A 27,424-nucleotide genomic window follows, 5' to 3' on the forward strand; every position below is an offset into this window, starting at 1 on the left:
CATGCAAAGGGGAGGGAATTATAGTTGGAGAGAGAATATTAATAAACAGGATCTTGAGTCCTTAAGCAACAGTCCCATCCCAGAGGGTTTTTTTAAAAGTTACAGCTGAAAGGTCACTCTAAATCTTATCCTTGAAGACATTAAGTGAGAAGGATCAAGGTCTTGCTAGACTTTTCTAATAGGCCAGATTGTCACTAGAAGTGAAATAGTTCAAGCCATGAACAAAATGATTTACACAAATCTGAAGAAAACTGTTTTCGCTTTAAATTACCTGCATAGTTTTTAGAAAAATGTCTCTTATCCAGTTTGAATTTCCTCAGATTTCTATTTCACTTTTTCAATAACATACGATTATCTTTATTATTCAATTTGTTATTGCTATGTAGACTGCAGTGATTTCTTCTTTTAAAAGTTTATAAATTGTCAATATTCTCTACATTTAACAAAATAATTGAAGTTTTAAAAATTATTTTCATTAAGAAAATAAAAAATGCAATGTGACTTTAACATTTCAGACTGACCAAAATTGTTTATTGATTTATTGTTTTAAGAATGTTTGTTGATTCATAGTAGATAATAAAGAATGGTGCTTGGATTTGAGATTGTCAATATTTTATTCTTCTCGTCTAGAGCAGCAGATACTTTGTGTGGTATGAATACAATTCAGAGAAAAACTGAAGATGTATAAAAATTCAGGGAGTTGCTCAGTCATGAACAGTCCAGATTGCTTTGTTTTTCTGAATGATGGTAAACAGATCTGGAGAGTTTGTCATGGGTGTGATTAAAATAAGTTTCCAGCCAGTCTTCCTAAACAATGCTTGTTCTGTAAAGAAAACTGGAAAACGAATTAGATATTGATTGCATCTTTTCAGGAATAAAACCCCCGAGGAAATAATGTGAAGTGTAAGAGAATAAAAAGCACAAAGCGAACCAGCACTTAAAAGATGAGCCATTTCCTAGTTGTAAGAACCTGGTTGCAAGTGCTTGAATTTGGACTGTTATAACATGGTTTTCTAGAGCAGAAACTGTTAAAAACTACTTTAGCTATCCAAAAAACATTTGCCTGTGCTTTTATTAGTGTTCTGTTCCAATTAAATTAATCAACTAGTCTCTGGTAGTCCACTGCATAATTGTATTACAGTCACAAAGATAGAATTTATGAATGGAAACAAAAACCTCATAAGTTTTGCTTATACACTCATGCAAAAATGCTTTATTTCTAAATAACCCATCTCAAGGTGTTAGTATTTTCTAATTAAATAAACATCTCTTAATTAAGAACTAATATTAATCTACAGCATATAAACTGAAGCTGTCAAGTTTTAAAAAACACAGTATCAAGAAAGCCTTAAATATTAAAGAGGGAACAGGTATATACCTTGAGAGCTCCATTCAGATAGACATGATGTGCTTGACAAAAGCTGTAGGGGCAAAATAGACAAAATAGACAACTTAGAGTTAGGAAACAGTCAAATGTAATAAAAGAAAGGTTTAATGAGTTAGCTCAATCCTATTTTTAGCTGTAACAGTAGTTTCTTTTCTTTTGTATTTAAGGTGTATAGCTCATAATTCTTAGTAGTGGATTTATGACCTTTGCCCAGATTTTGCAAGTTAATTTTTTGAATAAGTGGTACATTCACATACATTTTTATTTTTTAACATGGGGTCTCGTGTTGTCAAGGCTTGACTCAAACTCCTGGGCTCAAGCGATCCTGCTTTACCTCCCAAGCAGCTGGGACTACAGGCACATGTCACTGTGCCCAGCTAGGGTTAAAATTTTTTTTTAACATATGAAAGGATATATAACAACAAAGTGTTTCCCATCACTGTCTGCCAGGCAACTGGTTCCCCTTTTTATAGCTAAATTGACAGAGCTGTTTATGCACATACAAGAACACATAAATATGTTTCTAAAAATCTTTTAACACAAAATGGCATACTCTATATACTGTTTTGTATTTCTTTTTTCAATTAATAATTTATCTTATAGATATTATAACTGTACACAAGAGTGTCCCTGTTTTTTAGGGCTGCAGAGAATTTCACGTTGATACATGGATGGACATTCGATTGTTTTCACATTGATATGTTGGTGAAATTATACATTGATGGACATTAAATTGTTAAAAAAAATTGGCCATTATGAACAGCACAGTAATGAATAACCATCTATATATGGTCATCTCACTTGAGTGAAAGAATATCTAGAGACTAAGTCTCTCCAGAAGTAGATTTGCTGCTATTAGTAGTAACACATCATCACCTAGGGGTTTTAACAATATGCATTCCCATCGGTAATACACGAAATTGCCTGTTTCCATACCCTCTACTCAGCCCAAAGTGTGCCCAAACATTTAATCTTTGGCAATCAGCTTATTGAAAAATGATGTCGCAGTGTAGTTTTATATTATTATTATTTGAGATGCAGTCTTGCTCTGTTGCCCAGGCTGGAGTGCAGTAATGTGATCTCTGCCTCCCGGTTTCAAGCGATTCTCGTGCCTCAGCCTCCTGAGTAGCTGGGACTACAGGCGTGCGCCATCACGCCCAGCTAATTTTTGAATATTTAGTAGTGTCAGGGTTTCACCATGCTGGCCAGGCTGGTCTGGAACTCCTGACTTCAAGTGATCTGCCTGCCTGGGCCTCCCAAAGTGCTGGGATTACAGGCATGAGCCACTGCGACCAGCCGTCAGTGTAGTTTTAATTTGCATTTTTAAAAATTATTAATGTAGTTTTTCATTTTTTCATTTTGTTTCCTATGAATTGTCTGTTCATGTACTTGCTAATTTTCTATTGGATATGATATTTTATTTGTAGTAGTTCTTTTTTATTAGGAAAATTAGCTCTTTCTGATATTAATTGCAATTTTTTTTTTCTGGTTTGCTATCCGTCTTTTGACTGCTTTAGTGGCTTTTGCCATATAGACTTTTAAAAGTATGTGTTTAAATTTGTCAACATTTTCAATGCCTTCTGGTTTTTGTGTCACTGTTAGAAAGAAAAAACTTAATCATTCCAAAGTTATAAAATGAATTCTTCCGTGATTTTTGTGCTCTTTGTTTTTAGCTTTTACATCTCACATGTAAATTATTTGAAATTTGTCCTGGCATAAAATTCAGATTTGACTTTATTTTCTAGATGACTGTCCACTTGTTCAAACAATATTTATTGAATGATTCTCTATGGAGTGTATTTATGGTAATAGCCAAATGTGAAGAATTGTCACATTAAGAATTAAGAATTAAAAGTGAAGTTTAATCAAGATTGTCAGTGAAGATAAGCTTGGCTAAACCCTTTCTTTTTGTCCTCTTCTCCCTCCTTTCCTTTCTTCTCTTTTCTTCCCCTCTTGTTCTCTTCTATTCTATGTTTTTCTCTTTTTGTCTTTATTTATATGTAACTGGGTTCATTCTCTTTGGGGACAGAAAAATTTTTACATTTTCTTAAAAAAATGTAAAAAAATTAAATTTGTAAATTATATTATGCATCTTTGTTTTGTGTAGTGCATTGCTTTCACACCCTCTGGGTGAAGCTGCTATAACTTGGTGGTAGGATTTAAACAATTGGCAACTGTGGGATGACTTTCATTAAAGCAAGAACACTAGACAAGGAGAAGAAATTTTAGTACCAGCCTGGCCATCAGTTGTTTGACCTTCACCAAGTAACTAAACCTCTTTGGCCCGAAGTTTCATTTTCATAATTGCTTCATACTAGTAAAAGACATTGAGATTTCTTCAAGTTTAATATTCTATTAAATTTGATTCTGACATCAGCCCTGTCTATCTCATAGGGATGTTTTGAAGAACTAACAAAAAATATATGTGAAAACACATTTTAAGCTTAAAAACAATGCACAGTATTGCTAAAACACACTGGAATAAATGTTATTTATATGTTCAGATCCTCACATATCTTTTTAGAGTTATGCAATTTGTTGTCATATGTATGTCAATTAGGAAGGAAGAGGAAAAGAAGTTCAAAAGGAGCCCATCATCAATCTGATCAGTTAAGAGTTGCTGTAACCACCAGTGAGCATTGATTCTACCTTCATAGTTGATGCAGCCATTGGAGTCTTCTTGACCTGCCATCAGAGCTTCCACTTCTTCCTCTTTCATCTTTTCACCTGATGAAACAAAACTCTCCTTTTAGAAAGAAGTCCACGTGGTATTTTCAAAATCCACCATAGGTAATCAGCCAAGGGCTTCTGGAGACTAAACTCTTGGCATATAGGAATTGTGACTTTCCCATTCTTTTGGTACTTAATACATTGTCAACTAATTGGTTTTTGAATGAGTTAATTAAATACAAATTATCCCTTGTCATACAAACTGTATCCTATAAGAACTACTATGCTTTCCTTTACTTATTCATTACCAATATTTTAAGTTAACATTTTCACCAAACTCACTGCCACTGAGGCCAATTGAAATGGTCATTAACTTTTGACTATTTTTTTTCCCCCATTTTCCCTTTGTAGTATTTCCTCCTATTTTGGTGATGACATGATTCTCCTGTCATGTTCTTTTCTATATATTCTGTCTCACTAAGTCCACTGAAATAAATTCCCTTACCCAGGGTGGCTAGAACATGGCGGAGTTCAGCACCCATGACTGTGCCATTGCCTTCCTTGTCAAAGACACGTAGACCCTCAACAAAGTCTTCGTAGGTGCCCTGGTCCTTGTTGTTGGAAATGGCTTGCATCATAGGCAGAAATTGTTCAAACTCAATTTTCTTGGCATTCAGCTCTGTAAGAAATTGCAATTTTGAGGGTTATTAGCTACCATAATACTAACTCTGAGTCACAATTTAAACTTCAAAAGTTATTCTAGGTTATCTGAAAAACCTTGACACAGCTTAAATTTCAGCTGGTAAATTGCTAAAATATCAAGAATATGGTAATAGTTAATAGCATGAGGGTTGGAATTCCAGTGCCTGAACTTTTATTCCTAGTCTACCATTTGCAACTCTGACAGTGCACAAGTTAACCTTTTTGTGCCTCAAGTTATCTGTAAAATAGAGATAACTAATAGGGTTATTGTGAGAACTAAATGAGGTAATGAATGCAAAGTTTAATATAATATCTAGGATAAACTGATTGCTTAATAAGTGGTAGCTTATTTTTAGTATTGTCCATTTAATATTTCCCATAAATACTTGCAAGCCATAGAAAAATGCACTGAGATACAACAAACTCACTAGTGGATTAAGACAGTAAAACTTAACTTCAGTACATATTCCACCTTTGTCCCCAGCTTTTGGAGGGCCTTCCCTTTCTTTAAATTTTAAGTAATTTAAGAAGTTTACAAGGAGAGAGTGTGTGTCAAATATTCTGTGATCTCCCGACTTCTTTGTACCTTAGAAGCCTGGAGATGATAGGCCTTTATTGTCTTCTGACAAGGTAAATCTTATTCATGGAAAATCTAGACAGTCTATTTTATACTATCCAGATGTATGCAAATGGGTAAAGTTATGTATTCACCAAATCAAATCTTTTTACTACTCTTCTATATTTCTATTATACGTTATTTATACTTTTACATTGAAATTATATTGAGTAATATTTAAAAAATTAAATTTGAATGCTGAATAAATGAGTATTTTACCAAATAATTTTATGAAAGATGGATGTTTGCTAAGTTGGAAAGTGACATTTAAGGGTTTCAGCCAGGTTGCAGTGGCTCACACCTGTAACATCACCACTTTGGGAAGCCAAGGCAGGTGGACTCCTTGAGCTCAGGAGTTTGAGACCAGCCTGGGCAACATGGCAAGACCCCATATCTACAAAAAAAAAAAAAAAAAAAAAAAAAAAAAAAAAAGGCCAGCATGCTGATACATGCCTGTAGTCTCCAGCTACTTGGGAGGCTGAGGTGGGAGGATTGCTTAAACCTGGGAGGTGGAGGTTGCTGTGAGCCAAGATCACGCCACTGCACTCTAGCCTGGATGACAGTGTGAGACCCCATCTCAAATAAATAAATTAAAATTAAAATTAGATTTGACTGGGTGTGGTGGCTCACACCTGTAATCCTGGCACTTTGGAAGGCTGAGGCAGGATTTCTTGAGCCCGGGAGGTTGAGGCTGCAATGAACTATGATCATGCCACTTATTCCCACCTGGGTGACAGAGTGAGACTCTGCCTCAGGGAAAGAAGGAAAGAAAGAAAAAATAAAAATAGGGTTTGTCCTATTGCTTGCTCACTTGATCTCATGCTCTTGGCTTTTCTGCACGGTATAATTGGATATTTCCTTCCAAAGAAAATGAAGTCAGCAGGCTGATTTTGAGTTTTGTTGAAATCAAGTTTTCTTTTTCTAACAAAGGAAGGTCTCCAAAGAATTTTCAGTTGTCAAGGGAAAGAAAAAGATTATTTGTTATCTCACGCCCCTCTCTGTTTCCTAATGGCAAAGATAGACAGCCTGAATATCTATTTGAAAAACTTCAGTTTTGTATCTCTTTCAAAAATTATTTTTTATTGACACATACTTATTGTACGTGTTTATGGGGTAAAGTGTGATATTTGGATACATGTACAATGTGTAATGACCAAATCAGGATAATTAGCATACCGATCACCTCAAACACTTATCATTTCTTTGTATTGGGAACATTCAAGATCAACTCTTTTAGCTATCTGAAAATGAATTGCTGCTAGCATAGTCATCCTATAGTGCTTTAGAACACTAGAGCTATTCCTCCAATCTAGTTCTAATTTTGTATTCACTAACTGACCTCTGGCTGTCTCTTATTCCCTCCTCTCTTCATTAAAGATAGATGTTTAGTAAGTTGGGAAGTGGCATTTAAAAATAAGGTTTCTGTTGGGTGCAGTGACTCATGCTTATAAACCCAGCACTTTGGGAGGCCAAGGAGGGCAGATACCTGAGCTCAGGAGCTTGAGACCAGCCTGGGCAACATGGCGAGACCCTGTCTCTACAAAACAAATTAAAACAAAACAAAAAGTAGCTGGGTATGGTGGTGCACATCTGTAGTCTTAGCTACTCGGGAGGGACTAGAGCACGAGAATTTATTCAGAACACTAGAATTTATTCCTCCAATCTAGCTATACTTTGGTATCTATTAACCAACCTCTGGCTGTCTCTTATTCCTTCCACCCTTCCCTGTCTCTAGAAAGCACTACTTTCTACTTCTCTAAAATAAAATTTTTTAGATTCTACATATGAGTGAGAACATGTAGACTTATCTTTCTGTCCCTGGCTCATTTTACTTAACATGATGTCTTCCAAGCTCATCCATATTGCAGCAAATGATAAAATTTCATTTTTTATGGTTAAATAGTATTCCATTGTATATATATATCTCTCTCATATTTTCTTTATCCATTCATCTGTTGATGGACATTTAAGTTGATTCCATATCTTGGGCATCGTGAATAGTGTTGCAATAAGCATGGGAATACAGATTTTTTTTTGACATACTGATTTCCTTTTCTCTAGAAATATACCCAGTAGTGGGATTGCTGGATCATATAACAGTTCTATTTTTAGTTTTGTGATAAACCATACTATTTTCCACAATGGTTGCACTTACATTCTCAGCAACAGTGTATAAAAGCTCCCCTTTCTCTGCATCTTCCCCAGCATTTATTTTTTGTCTTTTTAGCAATGACCATTCTAAGCGGGTGAGGTGGTGTTTCATTATGGTTTTTAATTCATGTTTCCCTGGTGATTAGTGATGTTGAGCATTTTAAAATATACCTGTTGGCCATTTGTATATCTTCTTTTGAAGGATGTCTATTCAGTTCATTTGCCCATTTTTTGATTGGATTATTTGTGGGTTTTTTTTTTTTTTTTTTTTTGGCTGTTGAGTTTCTTATACATTTGGGATATTAATCCCTTGTCAAACAATTTGCAAATGTGTCTTGTCTGTTTTGTTTGAGTGTCATTTTCTGTTAGACTATTATACTTTTCAGTAAAACCATTGGGATTAAAAGTAATTTCCTTATTCTAGAATAATGACTGGATTTCTGGATGGAGTAAATGACTTCTGCAATTTTGCCACTTATATTTCTCACTTATTTTTTTCCTAGAATTATCCCTGTGCTCTGTCTTTTGACACCCTGCTTCTGTCCACTCATAGAAGCAGTGTGTCAAAGGACAGAGCACATGGTAGGCAGCATGTATTTTTCAGTTGCTTGACAAAGTTGCAATTTCATTTCCACAGCTTTTATCAGAGAAGTTCTCTAGAACTGTGCCACTGGAATTTACTCAGAATTGTTTATAAAGTGTTTTAAGTCATATTTAACATCTTTGCCAAAATGTGTTTTTGCCTTTGAAGATTTGAAGTCTGAAAAAATGTGCAGATTTGGATATTATTTCATTAGCCTTTAATTATGAACATTTGAAATGATGATAGCATTAGGTATTATTTCTAATATCTAAAGTTAAACATTGACATTTGACATTAGATATTATTTCTAATATCTAAAGTTAAACATTGACATTTGACATTAGATATTATTTCTAATATCTAATCTTAAACATTGACATTTTATCATGCTTGCAAATTCTCAAATGAAGTTTAACTTATTTTGTAAAGAAAAAGGCTGAGACTATATGGCTAAGAGGCGCACTTACCACAATCAGGAATAAACTGAGCCCTATTACGTGAAACATTTTTAAATCAATCTCTCTCTCTCTCTCTCACACACACACACACACCCCACACATACCACACACACACACTGCTGCACACTTCCCTATACTTCAACACTTCTTGGAAAAATTGATGGGTTACCTTCATTGCTGGGGTTTCCCAGAACTTTCCTGACCTCTGCATTGGTGGGATTTGTGCCCAGAGCTCGAAGGACATCACCAACCTGGCTTAAGGTGATCTTGGAATCACCTGTTCTGTCAAACAGGAGAAATGCCTCCTTGAATTCTGCAAAAAGCAAGAAGCATTAGAGTGCTTTTTTTCTTCCTCTAACCTATTAAATCTAACTCAATCAAAAATTCAGTTCAAACTCTTCTGTTTTACAACTTTTGCCAACTGTGCAAGTTGTTTTCCTGGATTCTCTTTTTGTATCTCCAACTATCATTGGCAAAAACTTAGCATTTCTTTTTGGGATTATTTTAAAGCAGCATTTCCAACTTTAAGTTGCCTGTTGTTGTTAATCAGATATGGAAATTGGGGCTCCTAGTCATATTCATATTTTCTTTACCTGCCTGGAAAGCAGGATTGGGTTAAAAAACATTCTAAGGCCCTGAGAAATTTTAATAATCTCTCATATAATTAACAAGATTAACAAAATTTCAAAAAGAACAAATTTTCAATCAGGCTCATGGTATGTGAGGTTAACTCAGACTTTTCAAATTATATAGAAAAACCTCCTCTTGAGGTACAAATTTCCTAGGTTATCCCTTTAACCAGTTTTCTCCAGGAATACCTTTATTTTTCAGGAAAAATTTAGAAAGGTGAGACAAATCCATACATTCTATAGTTTGTTAACTAATGTGTGACTCTATTAGTCTCCAGGTGTAATCAATTCAGAAGGAGAAATATTTGTTTTGGTATGATAATACCATTGTTGCTGTGAGAATCTCTTTATACTTTACTGTTTTTTCAAATAATACATATGACATATGTTGCTATATCTACTTCAGAATTTCGGTATGCCTTGTAATTACAATTTTATGGAGAAAATTGTAGATTCACATGCAGCTGTAAGAAATGATACAGAAAGATCTCCTGTATGCTCTGCCCAGTATCTTCCAGTAGTAACATTTTGCAAAATTGTATTATCACAACCAAGATATTCACATTGGTAGGCTCCATCAATTTTAGTCACATTTTCCCAGTTTGCTTGATTCATTTTGTGTGCATGTGTGTATATTAAGTATACACAGCCATTCCCATTCTTTTCTGAATCATATTTTAAAGTGTTCTCTATTCTAATTATAATAATTGCATTGCTTACTTTCTCTAAATTTCATCATTCTCTTTTGATAGAACTGGTTTGACTTTCAAAATTATAGTGACAAAGAGTTTAGAAATGTATATCAAAGACAGAAAGGGGTGCTACTATGAATTTGGGGGCCAGGAAAACCGTTTTAATTAGGACTTATAAACTAGATTACATTTTCTGGGAAACCCAAAAGTACTGACAGTGACTTGGAGTTAATATCAACAATACTCAAAAAATCGTTTTTGAATAAATTGGTAAAAGTGAAAGCATTTTTTAGGCTATCAGTGGTTTCAGATCAAAAGGTGCTGTCTAGATAGATTACTCAGCAAAATATTCCATCTTACTATTCCTCCATATCCTAATCTAACATCACACTGACATTATATTCACAATTCACTGCAGATCATGTTACCATTATTTGTTAAAAACTTCCCCCTCAGATTCTATGCAGTTTGGCTACAGATCAATTCCCTACGCTAGAAAACTTGCTGCAGGCACTAAGAAGTCATTAGTCAAATATTATTTTTCATCTTTCTAAGGGACATGTGAAACTGAACTATTCTTGTTACTGGCTTCAGGCTTTCATGAACAGACTGCTCAGCAGGTTCACTATTACCCTGGTCAGATGCCGAAGGGGAAAGAGGATTTTATGGGCTGTAATAGAATCACTCTGACATTAACACTTTTGGTGATTTAAAGGCAGAGACCAGAAAGACACTATTTTTCTTACTCCAGATTTTTAACCCAAACTTTAGTTATTCTCTTGAAGAATTAATACCAGGGCTGGTTATACTATTTTCCAGGGGCTGGTTGCCTGTTTCTTTTGAATAAAATTTGATTCGGATACAGCCATTCCCATTTTATGAATAGTCTATGGCTTTCTTCACATCTCAGTGACAGAGTGGAGTTGCTTTTACAGAGACTATACTGGCCGCAAAGCCTAACTTATTTACTATTTGGCCCTTTTAAGAAAAAGTTTGCTAACTTCTGGTGTATAACAGTATTGTTCTAGAACTTTTTGGTAATAATGGAATTGTTGTCATTCTGGGCTGCCCAAAAAGGTGACTATTAACTGTTGCTCTTGAACACTAAAATGTGACTAGTGCAAGTGAGGAAAATGGATTTAAAATTTTATTTTTAATTAATTAAAGTTTAAATAGCCACATGTGCCTAGTGTCTACTGGACAGCACAAGACTTAGACCTTTAGAATGCTGTAATTTTCCAGTTTTTGCCCCTTTTCCTTCAATCCTGTGATAGATTCCAATAGAGCAGCCATGAACACAATTCTTTAACTGCTAAACAATGAAACAAACTAAAGAATACTTTCATTTAAGAAACTATAGGTTTTCCACATCATTTAAAATGCTGGCATTTGTTTTCCTGCCACAAAGAAAACAGTACGCTACACCCATGTTTACTGAACTTCTGTGTCTGAAATCTATTTCACAGACGGAATAAAAGGTTTAATGTTCAACATTAAATCCTCGCATCCTTGCAAGGGTTTTTAAGTCTTCCCTTGCTTGATCCTACAATAGTTTGGTCACAACAACTGTAAATGAGCTATTTGAGAGGACTGGGATGCAGCGGGTGACAATGTAGCAGCATCACTAGTAAAATGCATTAAAAATCAAACAAATTATAGTAGAATCACCAACTGTTTTCAATGAGAAAAAAGTCCTTCATGCTATAATTTCAAATAATCTTGCGTTATGAGTCACTAAATCATCTAATCTGTCTACATGAGGCCATCAACCATGATGCAGATGCATGTGAGTCTGAACTACAGTAAATATCCCTTTTTTCTCAATTTGTGTTCAAATATGAACTATTTCAGACACAGAAACAGACTTTAAGAATAGGAATCCTTTAGGTAGAGAACTGAGTATTTGAATAGATTCTTATTAATCACCTATAATTATAATTATTTATATTTTGCATATCATAATATATGTAATATAGACATACTACTTATGACTGATATTCTAATTTATACAATATTTTGAAGCTAATTTTTTCTCGTCCTTCCATCTATAAGTTTATTTATGTCTCAGTTCATTTAGATATGTGACTCTTTCACTCCGTAAAACATTCCTCACTGTACTTCCTAGAAAACATCAAGCTCCTGTGGACTAATGGGATCTGTCGGATCCAAAGACCCAAAGGTGAAAAAGTTGACTTGTTAGGGAAACTATTCAGATTCTCTTGAATCTTAAGAGTTTCGAGTCTCCTAGCTAGTAATTGTTTTTATAAAATAAATTTTTAATCAACTTAAACTAATGTCAGATTTTGATCCTAGCACTAATTCTTCGAGTCATTGACAAAGTCTTGTCACATCTCTGGACTCTGTCTTGCATGTCTCAGGGAGGGGTTAAACCAGGATACATTTAATGTTCCTTCTATAGTTCTAGGATAAATTAATCCTTCTTCTTTGTTTCTGAATTCATTTTTATTCTACAACTCACTATGTTATCCATTGAAATGATATAGTTTTAGTAATTGGGCAGTTTTATAATCAATTTTATTTTTCAAATTGACAATTCAGACTTGTCAAATCCCTCTTTAGGGATTATATTAGCAATTTAGCCATCTAAAATCTACTATATATATATATAAAATCTCTCTCTCTATATGGTATTATCTATTGTATCAAATTGGTTTTATTTAGGTATCAGTAAATATAAGGGCCTATTCTGTGGTGCTTATCTTGTTAAACCTTTGATTACTGAGTATCAGCGAGGGTTTCAGGTTGAGCTAATTTATATTTAGAGTGATCGAGAGCAATTTATATTTAGAATGGCAACACCAGTGGGGATAATTAGGAAGAGCTAATCTCATCCCAAGGGAGTTGGTTTTCACACATGCCATCTTTATGAGTGTGCACATTTAACAACCATAGCTTTTAAACTTACCATCCTGCTGTTCCTTAGAGAACTCGATCTGTTAGAAAGAAATTGACCACAAAGAATGTTTTAACCAAACAAAAATGTTCTGATTTTTAGTTGTATCCAGCTCATTCCCTGAGTAATCTTCAAAGTAAGCTCCAAAAGTCAGCCTACTTTTCAGAGTTCAGGCATAGCTTGGACACTAATAGGTTGAGCTGCAATGAAACATGCCTTGAAGATAAGTAATATTGCAGAAACTAGGCAGTGCTGTGCCTACATCTGTAGCAGAGAAACTCAATTCACTTACCAGCAATCTGGTCAGCACTGAAGGACTGCAGTGGCGAGGAAGAGAAAGAAAAAACAAGTACTCTTTCAAATGCATTGACAGAAGAATGAGTGCTGGTTGCTCTGAGATTTTTAGGAAGCTATGTAGGTGTATTGGCATAAGAAGGTTGCCTTAGGACACTTTTGAATCTAGGAACATAAAAAGCTATTGCAAAAGATAATTAGGGAATATCTTTCTGTATCTTAATGATTTAACAAATGCTACATTTAATACTTCTAGGAAAATCTACAGTATATTTAAGATATGTCTAATAAGATACACATTGTTTGAGTACAGATATACCCATTAAAAAGACTACCTTAAGTCTGTCTTCTATTTAGCCAGTACTTAAAGAAAAGTATACAAAACCCAATGCATCAAAAGCTGTTTACTTAGTTTTAGCTATCAGCATCACTGGATTGTATTTTAAGGTATAATATTTTGCTGTAGCTACAGGTTTTTTTCTTCTAAATTTAGGTATAATGAATCTTATGTGATACAGCAAGAGTTGGTGAAGCATAAAGCACAGCTCTTGTAAGTAACATGTATTTTTCCAGTTGATAAACAGCTCTAATTATTTTCTTCTATCTTTAATGGATCTCAACAAAACCCAAAAGTAGATACTAAAGACTCATATTGAATATGTTCTCTCCTCAGTTCCATTCTTTGCCTATCTTTCTTCTCAGTAAGATCATATCCTCTATCTATTTTCTCCTATAAATGACAAATCATTGTCTCATACGACCCACCATGATGGAGTGGCTGGGCTGCAACACAGCAGGAAAGCCGAAGAGTGAGTTGAGGGTTGCTCCGGTCCCTGAGTGGGGTCCTCCCTGGCTGAGGCTTCCTTTTATTTCTGAGCAAGCTTTGACCTCACAGCTAGCATCAGGTTTCAGAGATAAGTTGCCACACCCCTTGGAGAGTTCTTTAGCTTTCTTAGGGCAAAGGGAAAGATGGATCTGTACCCTGAGAGCTATTTTTGGGTGACTAGAACCTGGGAGTGGACAGCCATAGTGAGATGGAAGCCTGTCAGTACTTTTATGGTCTTTATTTCCAAGAAGTTCTCTTGGAGCATCTTCTTTTAAGAAGCTTCCTATTTGTTCGATGGCAGAAGAGCTTAGAAGTTCTTTAAGGTCTTGGGCCAGACCCTTCTCTTGATGACCATGGATTTTGAAAACTTCTAGTCAGCAAGTTTTGGTATTAATGCAAGTTTTTGAATGGGACTGGTTTGGGGTTTCAAATGGCAACTGCTATAATAGAAGGAACATCCTCTGAAGTGCTATCCTTTATGGTAAAATTCAGAGGACTTGAAAAGGCCGTGCACATTCTGCATGTTTCTTAGGGTGCACCCAAGTGACAATCTGGTTGGGTCTTGCAATCTCCAATTAAAGATCACTCTTTTGCAAGCATAATCTAAACCAGGAATAGTTTTCATCTCTGCTTTTTACCATTCTCCTTTAGTCTCCTGACGTTAGGTCTGGTTATTTTCCTCCCTCCTTGTTATCTTTATAATGGCTGAGTAGTCATATTTTTTTATTTTCAGAAGTTTTTCTGAGCAGAAAAGCTGATAGATCATTTTTACATTCTTTTTCTCTCATCCTATACATTTTTTTTTTTTAAACTACGCATAAGTTCTTACTAGAACATGCTGTTTCTGTTTCTGCTTCTGCCTTGGCAAATACTCTGTGGCTCAGCCCCTAGACCAAGAAGGCAAAAGAATGCAAGGCAGAGCTTGTGGAATGCAAAATTGTACTTTATTTTATTATTTTTGAGACAGAGTCTTGCTCTGTCACTCTGGCTGGAGTGCAATGGCACAATCACAGCTCACTGCGGCCTTGAACTCCTGGGCTCAAGTGATCTTCCCACCCCAGACTCCTTAGTAGCTAGGACTACAGGCATGTGCCACTGCACCCGATTAATTTTTATTTTGATTTTTTGTAGAGACAGGGTCTCGTTAGGTTGCCCAGGCTAGTTTGAACTCCTGGCCTCCAGCCATCATCCTGCCCAAAGTGTAGAGATTACAGGCATGAGTCACCTTGCCTAGCTAAAACTGTATTTTAGAATTTTAAAGGTATCTAGGGGATTGGCCAGCAATGGGTTTTCATGGTAGCTTACCTGAAAATAGCGGGCAACTCCCTTCTGGAAATGGTATTGGGAAAAGTGGTACAGGGAAAGATTCTCCTAGGATGTCCGCTAAAGTTCAGACAAAATATTTATCAGTTTTCTACATGTTTAAAGCAGCTCACAGGCATAATGTATATTGGAGATTAATTGTAACTTGAGTACTGCTTCAGCAACTGTTTTTAAGGGGATGGTCACTTCTAGAAAGACATATACTTTGTAGCTTCTCCTCAAACCATTTCAGAAGAAATCAGCATTTAATATACACATCTCTTCTGGCTCTAAGTTTATAAGTAGTGAAAAAAATCTCATAGAATCTTGAGTCCCAAAATGAAGATTGAAAATATAATTTTAAAATTATTAGTACCCAGGTAAACATTTTCATAAATAGCTTGACCTTTTGAAAGGTTATTGGGAACTGAAATTTAATAGAAAAATTAAAAATGCTTTGAATCATTAGGGGCAAATGGAAGGGAAAGACAAAGGTGGAAATGTGTAAGCTTTGAATATTACAAGATTTGGAATCTTACAATTTTTGACATAAATGAAAGCATCAGAGCCTACCATGTTATCTTTGTGTTCTTTTTTAGCTTTCTAATTATATTTATGTAATTACATTATTAAATTTGAATTGTCTTATTGAGAACTAGCATATATCATTAGTTGAGCTAATAACTATAATACAAAATTAACCATCAAAATTGCCCTACTAAACATAATTATTTTCATATTTAATAATTTTTTTCAGGTAAAAAAGTGTCCCTGCCTAGATATAAAATATGGTTAATCTGTGTAAAATCTATTGAGTAAACTGGAAAGTAAGTTTAAAATTTGTATTTAGGGCTGGGTGTGGTGGCTCACACCTGTAATCCTAGTACTTTTGGAGGCCGAGGCAAGCGGATCATCTGAGGTTGGGAGTTCAAGACCAGCCTGACTAACATGGAGTAAACCGTGTTTCTACTAAAAATACAAAATTAACCGGGAGTGGTGGCGCATGACTGTAATCTCAGCTACTTGGGAGGCTGAGGAAGGAGAATTGCTTGAACTCCGGAGGCAGAGGTTGCGGTGAGCTGAGATCGTGCCATTGCACTCCAGCCTGGGCAGCAAGAGTGAAACTCCATCTCAAAATAAATAAAATAAAATAAAATAAAATAAAATAAAATAAAACGTTTTATTTATGCCAGGTGTGGTGGCTCATGCATGTAATCTCTGCATTTTGGGAGGCCTAGGTGGGCAGATTACTTGAGACCAGTAGTTTGAGACCAGCCTGGCCAACATGGTGAAACCCCGCCTCTACTAACAATACGAGAATTATCCGAGCCTGGTGGCATACGCCCGTAGTCGCAGCTACACAGGAGGCTGAGGCAGGAGAAACACTTGAATCCGGGAGGAGGAGGTTGCAGTGAGCTGAGATCGCGACACTGTACCCCAGCCTGGGCTACAGAGTGAGACTTCATCTCAAAAAAAAAAAAAAAAAAAAAAAAAGTTGTATTTATGTTATGAATAAGCTATTCCTAATGACTTGGATACTATAAAGTTTGTTATTAAAATAGAAGCAGTTAAGTGATATGCAGTTGTTAACTGTTTCACCCTAGTCTTTCTTCATACCTTTGTCACATAGAGAATGCATTTGGATTTTTTTGGGTACTTACTGAGAATCAACATAAATATTTGAGCATTTTATTTGACAACAGTAGGGAAGGCTACAGTATGGTCTAGAGAAAAAAAAAACTGTAGTTTAAAAACTAGAAGACTAGATTCTGTGCTCATAGAATAAACGGGAAATCCAATTTTTTTCTCTGGCACACTTTTTTTGTTGTTGTTGTTGAGACGGAGTTTCACTCTTGTTGCCCAGGCTGGAGTGCTATGGCGCGATCTCGGCTCACTGCAACCTCCGCCTCCCAGGCTCAAGCGATTCTTCTGTCTGGTTTACTTTCATAAATGGCACAACTTATCTTCTCTCTCTTCCTTGGGGTTATAACGATGGGGTAATCAGTCCTTTGAACAAAGGCAAATTAATTGTGTAATATGAATACACAATGTCGGCTGGTTTTCGCTTGAGTTCTCTGTCATCAAATAGTTTTAAAAATCAGATTTACCTTTCTTCTCTCTGGAATGTTCTCTCATTGCTTCTTTTTAGAAATTGAATATGCGACAAGCCCTGATAACATTTGTTTCCCTTGAGAGAAACGTTTCCTCTCTGTTTTCCCCAGTATTCAACATCACCCAGGTCTTCATCCCACTGAAAATTTTTTACCTTCTTGATTGTAAGCTTCTGGGAAGCTTAGGCCATTCCCGAAGTCATTTGTTCTTGATGTAGACCTGGATGTGAACCTACCCCAACCTGTCTCCAATAGAGCACTTTGCTTGCCTTATTTTTTATTTTATTTTATTTTTACATGTACCAGTCATCTTTTATTTGGAGGTTAATTCCCATTAGGATATGAAAAATTTCAGCAAGATCGAGATTATGTTCCTCACGGAGGGGCTGGGGCCAAGGTCATGGGGTCAGGGGGTGGTGCAGAGTGTGTCCCCTTCAGTGGTATTTGCGGAGCCGCTCGTGCTTGAGATGCTTGTAGGAAAGGCAGTAGTTGAAGAGCACGTAGCATGCCAGCACCATGGTAATCCCCGAGATGCTCCCCTTCCTCACGTTAATGTACTTGTTGTAGTACCGGTAGTAACCTCTTCGAAATGCTCCGAGAATGCCACTAGGGCTGAAGTCTCGCATCAAGATCCAGCTTGGCAGCTCCCCCAGTTTGACCTCCAGAAGTTTCTTGTCCTTCAATGGTAGGACTGACGCCATCTTGGAGTCCTGGTGTCCGCTGTATGCTTGCCTTATTCTTAGGATTTATCCCTCCATAACTCTCTGTAGAATACCTTGCCTATATTTGAAGCTCAATAGATTTTCATTAAGTTAAAATCATTAGAATATGTATATCCTAAGCTCCCCCTTCAGATATAAACTTCTTCTCTAGAAGGTTGTGTACCATGAGGGAAAAGACTTCACCTGCTCAAAGTTAGCATGCTCATTTTGAATTATTGATATATGTACCTTTATATTTCTAGCACCTTCCTTTGGACTTTATATAAATGTTTTTGACCTGGACTTCTAATTTTCCAATCCCCAATTTTTTTTTAAGGCTCTTTTAAATTCTAGCCTACATATTTATCTTAGACTCTTAGTAAACTAGTTACATTCCACATTTTTATGATTCGTGCTATCATATGATGTTGGATTTAGGTAATAGTAGTCTACAACATACTGCTACTAAAAAGAATTTTTATTACAATGTTTACAAATTCATTTTTACTTGGAGAAGCATCTAATAGTAATAATGAGATTAAGTTAACTGATTAAACATCATACAATGTATCTATTTGGTTGGTGCAAAAATAATTGCGGTTTTGCCATTACTTTTGTACCAACCTAACAGAAAGAATTGAATTATAGAAAAAAATATTAAAATGCTGTTAATCAAACAGGCTCTGGAATTGATGTAGGGTAAGCCTTAGTAAAAGAAGAAGAGCTGTAATTAAAGATAATTGAGGAGACATGTAATATTGAATACTGGGAGAAAATGCCCTGGGAAGGAACATGGACTACATTCTTCAAAGAACTCGATGGTCCTTGCAACATACAATGGGGACTAATGACTGGAAAGGCTAAAGAAGCTAATATAATCAGGGCCAGTTTTCAATCAAAGAAAACACTGCTGTATGCTCTCTGATTTAACGCCTGGCAGAGAGACCAAAGACCTGGATGTATATAAATCCTTAAACTTACTTTACCTAATTTTCACTCCAATCTCACAGAGTTTCTAGGAACCACCATAAAAGGCCAGGAAAAGCACTATTTGGGAACTCTTGGGAGTTTTGTGCTTCAGAATAACTCACTTAAGTCAAAGGAAATAAATATTTTTGCATTTTTGACTTCAACATAGGACATACTTAGGCTAGTATATATCTAGGCTAGTTACTATAATATGGTATAAACAGGGGAAATTAAGAGTATTGAGAATATGGCACCAGCCCAGTTTCTCTAATATAAGAGAGATTAGATGGTTATATTGCATAAATTGATCTGGTCTGAGATAAAATATTTAATTTTGTGCTATGAAGTCCTAGATTAGTCAACTGAATTCAGTCACATAAGAGCAAAAACTCAATTATTAAAATAAAACAATTCAGACCTACAGGAACTAAGCTAAGTCTAGGTGAATTTTAATAAAAAATCTAGAAACACAACCTGTTACACTTCTTCTGTTTTCTCATTAGCTTTCTCATGATTAATAATTGATAAAGAAATTTAAAGTTTCTTGAGAGCTGCCCATACTTTTGTCTCCTTTGTGCATTTGTTTGCATGTAATTTCTTAAAAACCTACATTGTGTTTTTGTTCATTCTTTTATTTTAAAAAATTCTTTGTGTGTTTTAAGACATAAGTATCTGCTTCTTCCTATTTGGAATAAAAGTTCCTTTTGTGACAGCAGGGATAAGAATATTGGCATTGCCATTCTGGAGACTTCGAGAACTTATGGAAAGAGAACTAGATTGGGAATTTTGTTTTAGCTTTCTTATAAATCATGTGTCTTTTGATTAACTTCTCTCATCTAGGCTATAGTTTCGTCAGCATAAAATATTCTACTGCACGATTTCTAGGATTTCTTATGTTTCTTCAAGGTTGTGAGTTTTCCATCCTTTTGTCAGTAGAATCTACTTCAATTCACTCATTTTAATGGAAAAGGAAAGATGCCTAAAAATTCAACAGGTAATATTAGTCTGAAGTGATTTAGATAAACAGGAATTAAGCAAAACATAACTTCATAACACCATATTCAAGCCAGTTGGATTTTTTTCATAAACAGGAGACATACTCCACTGGGCATTTAATAGGTACTTTATCACAGTGAAAGGAAGAGCATAAAGTTGAGAAGATGTAGTTACATTTTTAGGGATGCTTTTCTTCTCTGGCTTCACTGTTATTAATTTGTGACCAGAATAGCCAGAATTTATCATCCATATAATATACCTTTTAACTAGTATAATTGAAGCCATTTCTACTTTTATATTGTAATTTTTGCCCTTCACATTCTGATTTAAGGTAAGAAACAAACTGTAGAAGTTGATATAGAAATAAACCACAGAAAATCTTATTTTTATATGAAAAGTATTTCAGTCTGAAGAGCAGCAGAAGAAAGTGTAGTATCAGCAGACTAAATATAATCCTTTCCACCATGAGTCAGATGGTGCTTAATACTAGGTAATTATGGATTGAGTTCTAAAAACAACTTGCCAGGGGTTCATTTGCAGCACTAAAATGCCGAGAGCTAAATTTGGCACGGTCACTTTATGGTCTCCTTATCCCGCAAATATTTAGTTTTACTTAAAAGTGTTATTCACTATTAATTGTTGAACAGATCTCTTATTTTCAAAGCTACATTTTCCTTTCAAAGACATTATCCTTCAAAATATAATTCTAGAGAAAATTACAAAATGCCCTTTAATATTTTCCCACTTCTCCCCACCTGTTCTCTTCTGTTACAGCATAGATATTTGAAAGAGGAAATGTGATACTGATACCTAGTAATAGTGTCAAATAATTTCTGATTTGCTCCTGAGGTTATATTCACATTGCAAATGGATTAATATTGCAATTGGCTAACATTATAGTTGTATTAAAAATTAATTTGAACTATTAAAAGGCCAGAGTAAAAGAAAACAAACTTTTAAGATTATGTAAGGAAAAGTTAGAAACAATCTATACATATTTTTACCTATGTTTTTCTAATTAGAAATTGACTACATGTGTTCTTTTACTCAGAGTAGTTAGGGTTAAGATTTTATCATATTATACATGTGGCATTGTATTTCTGCATACCATCCCAAAGAATATAGGTTGGGATTTCCAGTTTAAATAATGCTGTTTATTTGTAAATAGAGATCTCATACCCTCCTTAGAATATTAGCCTGATGGCAAAAATTGAGGGTCATATTTGATGTATGTGTATTTAATTGAACAAAAGTACTAAAAAATCTTAATCAGTTTCATTATATCTAATAGCATTTAAAAATATCCATTTTCCATTTACAATATCCTATAGGAAGATGGAACAAAAGGAGTAGGAATATTTCTAGGTTCCTGATATTGCACCCTCCTTCTGTAAAACAGAACACCCAAGTTGTCAGGTGCTAAGACAGGGAAATGTAGAACAGAATAGTAGTGAACGGTCAAGGTCAAAGTCTTGGTGAACTTGCTCTGATGTGTCTGTCATCCCCTCTTCTGGTTACACAGGACTGTGAAGGGCAATATAAAAACCACTCTACCTCATACCCTTAAGAGTAAAAAGGGCTCCTTTACACATTCTTAGAAACAGTAACTTACTTTTTATAAATGAGGGTGATAGTTTTGGATATGGATAACACAGTTGACTCTGGATTTTGCTTGCTAAGTTAAACCCTAGGTCCATCACTTAACTACTTATTTGATCATATGTATAGCACTTACCCTCTTTTAAGCTCAGTTTCTTTACTTGCAAATTGTGGATACCACAACTTCAGTGTAATATTGTGAGGATTAAATAAGATAACATGGCAAAGAGTAAATTCACAATGAATATTGGTTATTGTTACAAAAAGCTTTATAAACTTCAGAGCCTTTCGTGGAGCATGACTTCATTTGATTTTTCTCAGAAATTCTTCTAAAGGAAACTGGATTTATATTAGTCTTGTTAAAAATAAGAAAAAAGAACTTACAGGTGAACAAAAGTAATCCTATACCTGGGCCAAAACAAATTGGGTGCCACAATGCATATACAACTATCTGCCTCCATTGAATCCCCATCAGTAAGTAGATGCATTTGGGAACATTAGATTTCTACCTTATACATTAAATTGAAAGTTTAAATCTTCCCAAGCATGTGGTCAATTTTTGAAGCAAGATTTCTTATTTGATAGTTTCTGTCAATGCATTCTGTACGTTTACCATGTTTTATAATACCGCTCACAATATCTAGTCAGGGCTGACCTGATTAAGTGGTGAATGCAATGAGAATTAAAACTCAAACAGCACAGTGAGAGACATAATTCACAATACCATCACCTCACAGCAATACTGCCATACAATGCATGCATCATGCAGAAAATTTACTTACACATTGAAGATCTAGAATCTAGGCATATGGTTATGTTATTACTTTCATTATTTTACTTGGTTGCAGTTTTGAACAATGTGTATTCTTGTTTTTGAACCTACAACCATACTTATGCTGGGTTTTAATTCCTGTAACGGATTCTGTTAGGCTGTGTTCTTTTGGTCTGGCATTGTTACTGGAAGTATTAGCTCTCTGAAGGCAAAGAGTGCTTAGAACCACCAAAGACAATAACTTTAGTGTTCAAATATCAATAGTACTTTGTTGTTGAAAAGGGTACTCATAGAAAATCCATTAGGATTGGACATCAAGTAAGCATTCCTTCAGAGAGTATCATAAAATTTGTGTCAGAACAATTGAAGAAATGTTGTAAACTAATAACTAACCAGGAAATCAGGTTGGAAAGCACATTTAAGAAGGTGATAAAACTAATTAATTATATTCAAGATTATTCAAGATTTATCGAGGAATCAAATATATGGCTATTAAATATAGTATGTTACAATATGAAACACAGATATTAGCTGGGAATACTATGGAGAAATTAAATTTTACCATGGCTGTGACTATAGTACTACACAAAGGCAGTTATGATTAAACTACAGCATTACTCAAAGTCTAAGGGACAGCTAAGTTTCTAATCTTATATGATTTATGAAAGAAAGTTTATAATCCAATTAAGTTTTGTTCTTTGTTGAACTTTTGGGAAGTTAATGAATGCATATAACAGCTCTATTAATTTCTTTTTTTTAAACATTTATTTATTATTATTATACTTTAAGTTGTAGGGTACATGTGCATAACGTGCAGGTTTGTTACATATGTATACTTGTGCCATGTTGGTGTGCTGCACCCATCAACTTGTCATTTACATCAGGTATAACTCCCAATGCAATCCCTCCCCCCTCCCCCCTCCCCATGACAGGCCCCTGTGTGTGATGTTCCCCTTCCTGAGTCCAAGTGATCTCATTGTTCAGTTCCCACCTATGAGTGAGAACATGCAGTGTTTGGTTTTCTGTTCTTGTGATAGATTGCTAAGAATGATGGTTTCCAGCTGCATCCATGTCCCTACAAAGGACACAAACTCATCCTTTTTGATGGCTGCATAGTATTCCATGGTGTATATGTGCCACATTTTCTTAATCCAATCTGTCACTGATGGACATTTGGGTTGATTCCAAGTCTTTGCTATTGTGAATAGTGCTGCCAGCCATCCCATTACTGGGTATATACCCAAAGGATTATAAATTATGCTGCTATAAAGACACATGCACTCGTATGTTTATTAATTTCTTTAAAGTTCATTTTCTCCGCTTGAAAAAATTGTATAGCTTTTATGAGGTAATATATCTAGAAACATTATTAAGTGATTAAAAGCATCATAATGTAAAATGTTTTAATGTATGTTTTAATTAGGCCTGTTACCTCCTGGGATAAAACTAAAGTTTATAAAATTCTCAAGTTGTATCAGTTTCTTGGCTGTGCTAGAATACATCTAAATATGCACTGATTTATTTCATATTAATGAACGCAAAGCATTGAAGACATTTACATTTCTTTACAAAAGTGTGTTAGTTTCCGTTTGTTTCTCTTTTTTTTTTGTCTGTTACAAATGGGCCTTCTGAATGGAAGATAAAGGTTATTTTTTTGTTTGTTTGTTTCTTCAAGAGTCATTTAACTTCTTTTTGATTTGTGTCCCTTACTGGAATCCATCACATCTCTTGTTCTGCAATGAAATAATAAAGATGGAGCATGCCCCATTCTCACAGAGACACTCCAGGGGTATTTCCTTCTTTTGCTTAGTTGTACAAACTCATATTGTATCCTCACAATATTACACAGTATTGAGCTTGTACAACTCAATTTAACATATTGACAGAAGAATAAACAATTTTTCAAGATTCTGAAAAGTGTTGTTTCTCTGCTGACTATGAATAAGTAATTGGCTTAATTTCTGGATTAGAAAAGAGATGTTTTGTCTTTTCTTGGAGATCTCTCACCTGCCAAACTACATTTTTATTTATGTACTCATTCTTACACAGTCCTCAGGGAAGAAAATTAATGCCTGTTTTTATTAGACACTTTGTTTGCTTCTTAGGTAAAGAGGTACATCTTCTTTTCTTTCCAGAAGTTTGTAATACCAGATACAAAAAGATGACATTGTTTTATAAATCACAATAAGTATAAAAAGGAATAGCTTTGACACTGATTCATATTTCTAATGTTACTATAGAGTGAAGAGTTAAAGATGAGGGACAGTCAGAATTACTATCATGGCTATGATCTCACTGTGTAATGTAGTCAGTATGCATATGTAAAGGATACATTAACTAGGATTGCTGGAGATGAAAAATTTGGTTTCCTCTTAAAGAACTGTATACATGCAGTCCTCAAGGTAGAAAAACATTTATCAGAAGAGCTGACATGCATTTTATGTCCTCCTAAATCGATATACATTAAGAACAGTTCTTAACCAATATTATATCCTATGACCAATTTTTTTAAATACTTCAAATACCTACAAGCTAAAGATTAAATATTTGTGATAATTTACTTATATTTTAAACAAAATTTCATGTTTAACTGGAATGTTATACAAATTATGAATATATTTAACTTCATTACATAATGTCTAAGGATGATCTAACTAAATATTTTTGGGTCTTAAAAAATTCTTCAGTTATATTAAATAATGAAATGTTTGTTTATGGGTCAGCATCATAGTCACAAGTAAACAATGGTAAATTGGCAAAATTGAGATTTATTATGTATACAACTTTTGGTTTAAGTGGAAAGATCACCTCATGGGTACTTTTGCTCATTGGTTTTCCATATAAGGCAGGTTTCCTTAGATTAAAATTTTCAAATTGTGATATGAGCCAATCAGAGCTCAGTGAATGAAGAGAAGGTGCACATGTAATGAGTCACATCATTGGAAGTTAACAGACGTATCCATTTTCCAAAAGCAGATAATCTTTTGGCAATTGAGAACTTTGATCACAGCAAAGTGTTGACACAATAATTAATCACATTTTTCTTAGTTCAAGATCAGTATGCAAATACTCTAAGACATAAGCTAAAAGCCATGCAATAACAAGTTTTATAATTATTTTTGTTAGTTTCATTTAGAAGAAACTCACAAATTCTGAATTAAATATTGTGAACAAATAAACAAGATGACAGTTACAGTCACTGAAACACTTGAGTGCATAATTTTCTGCACTGATATCTCATTTAGTGTTATATCAAATTTTATTAGGCAAAGCTGAAGGGAGAATTAACTTGAATTGCAAAAAATAGAGCAGCTGTCAAATACATACAGGACAACTGGGCCATCAGCTGTTTTTAAACTTCTGGAAATAAGTAGGGGCTAAAACTTTCCTTTTGATGTAGTTGTAAGGTAAGGGATCTGGTTTCCAGAGAGATTTTATTTAAAACCCAAACACTGGTTTAAGTATTCTTAAATGCAACACCGTTAAATATATATACTTTTCTCCTAAATAGTAAAAGTGCAATTTAGGGAAAAATGGAAACTTGAGAATAAAAAGTAGAGCAAGCACAGGCTTCACATATGATACCATACTCTAATAATCTTTGAAATTATATGCTGGGATTCATTTTTTAAAGCAGAATTCTCTTCTTCAAAATCTACCAGTTCATTAAATAATGCTATTCCTCTCAATGAAAAATACACGCCTTTGCAAGTTCCTAGAGTTCTTTACTATTGAAAGATGTTTCAGTGACCACACAATTCATCCGTTTAGTTACCTTAATGGCAGAGAGGTCAATTTTTTCTTCTTTGGGTTTGGCTGGGGCAGGGGCAGGTGCAGGTGCCGGTGCCGGTGCCGGGGCAGCCGCGGCCGCAGGTTTCTTCACGTCTTTCTTTGGTGCCATTTTTTTTTTTTTTTTAAAGGGTGGGTTAAAAAGAGAAGGAGTTCCTCCAAAAGAACCTGTCAAAATGATTCTTGGAAGAGGAGTGGTGGTTCGGTTGATCCACAGCCCAGTGTCTTGAAGGTGGACCCAGAGTGTTAAACGGTATAAGGGCATGCATATATATTTCACTTAGTGCCTAATAGAATCTTGACACATGCGGCTGGATTGGATAGTTCTCTAGTCAAGGGGGATGGCATTCCGGCTCAGACTATAAATGGAATCTAAAGGGTCAGGGCTTCATCAATTTTTTTTTTTAACTCTCTCTCCTTTCCCCCCCCCGCCCCCACACCCCCATATATAAAGGAGAAAGAAATATGACAGAGCCAGCTTCAGATCCTTTGATGACAGTGAGGTAGATTGACTGTACTTTTTCTTGGTAGAATTACAGTTCTGCTGAAGTTGTAAATCTTTTTTTTCCCTCCTTGCCTAAGAGACTTTACTGAAGGATTCCATTTCAACTTGGAATTTTGTCAGGGAGTATCACCAACTTTCACACAGGTTCTTTGCTCATGCTCCTCCCTCATTGCCATAATTTGCAAGGAAGTGTTGGTCAGCAAAGAGGTGGTGGTGGTTAAAAATAAAAAAGCAGACATATAAGGAAAGCCCATCATGTCTTAAAGTGGCTTCCCTTCTAGGGAGCACAGATTCTGGCAGTCTTTCTCTCCTTTAATTGTAGTGAATTCTATGCTAAAATAACTTCAACATGACTTCCTATAATTTAACTTTCTTTGTATAATTTAATGGAGCATATCAAATGGATGGAAATGACAGCAAGATTTACCTTCTTGCAAAACAAATTTTCTAATAGTAAAGTAGCTTTCAATAAAAGTAGATATTTATTTTCTAAATGGTGCAAAGTCTCATTATCACATAAATCTTTTGTCCATATGAGAGAGACAAAATACATTTTTAGAGACATAAAGAGAGAAAAGAGCTTTAATTATCAACACTGTGCAAGTTGTGGTAACTTGAAAGTTTTTCCTTTTCTGTCCTTGGTTTCCTCCGTTTGCAAGGCTAGACTCATATTAAGAAATATAAAACAACCAATGGGCACTTTATAACTTTGCATGTGGTAAATTCTGCCCAGAGAGGGGATTACAATTAGTAATCAG

The 27,424-nt window shown here is 35.0% G+C and overlaps 1 protein-coding gene and 1 pseudogene across 4 annotated transcripts; both read right to left on the minus strand.

The window, feature by feature from the left end:
- Window positions 1-509: 509 nt before the first annotated feature.
- On the minus strand, window positions 510-26,444 carry LOC105481136 (myosin light chain 1). Of its 4 annotated transcripts, none has more exons than XM_011740467.3 (7): window positions 26,148-26,444; window positions 12,815-12,842; window positions 8,737-8,880; window positions 4,563-4,736; window positions 4,037-4,114; window positions 1,379-1,421; window positions 510-823 (listed from the first exon to the last, which is right to left on the minus strand). In XM_011740467.3, the coding sequence occupies exons 1-6, from the start codon at window positions 26,424-26,426 to the stop codon at window positions 1,393-1,395; spliced, it is 732 nt and encodes a 243-aa protein (XP_011738769.2). In that variant the 5' UTR covers window positions 26,427-26,444; the 3' UTR covers window positions 510-823; window positions 1,379-1,392. The 4 variants fall into 4 exon arrangements, with proteins under 4 accessions (XP_011738769.2, XP_011738768.2, XP_011738771.1 ...); XM_011740466.3 differs by having other exon boundaries at window positions 510-835; window positions 26,148-26,434; XM_011740469.2 differs by lacking the exons at window positions 12,815-12,842; window positions 26,148-26,444 and adding exons at window positions 13,095-13,119; window positions 13,862-13,958.
- On the minus strand, window positions 17,116-18,909 carry LOC105481135 (ATP synthase subunit f, mitochondrial pseudogene; annotated as a pseudogene).
- Window positions 26,445-27,424: the final 980 nt, after the last annotated feature.

The sequence above is a fragment of the Macaca nemestrina genome, chromosome 11, assembly GCF_043159975.1.
Source record: "Macaca nemestrina isolate mMacNem1 chromosome 11, mMacNem.hap1, whole genome shotgun sequence".
Taxonomy (NCBI): Eukaryota; Metazoa; Chordata; class Mammalia; order Primates; family Cercopithecidae; genus Macaca; species Macaca nemestrina.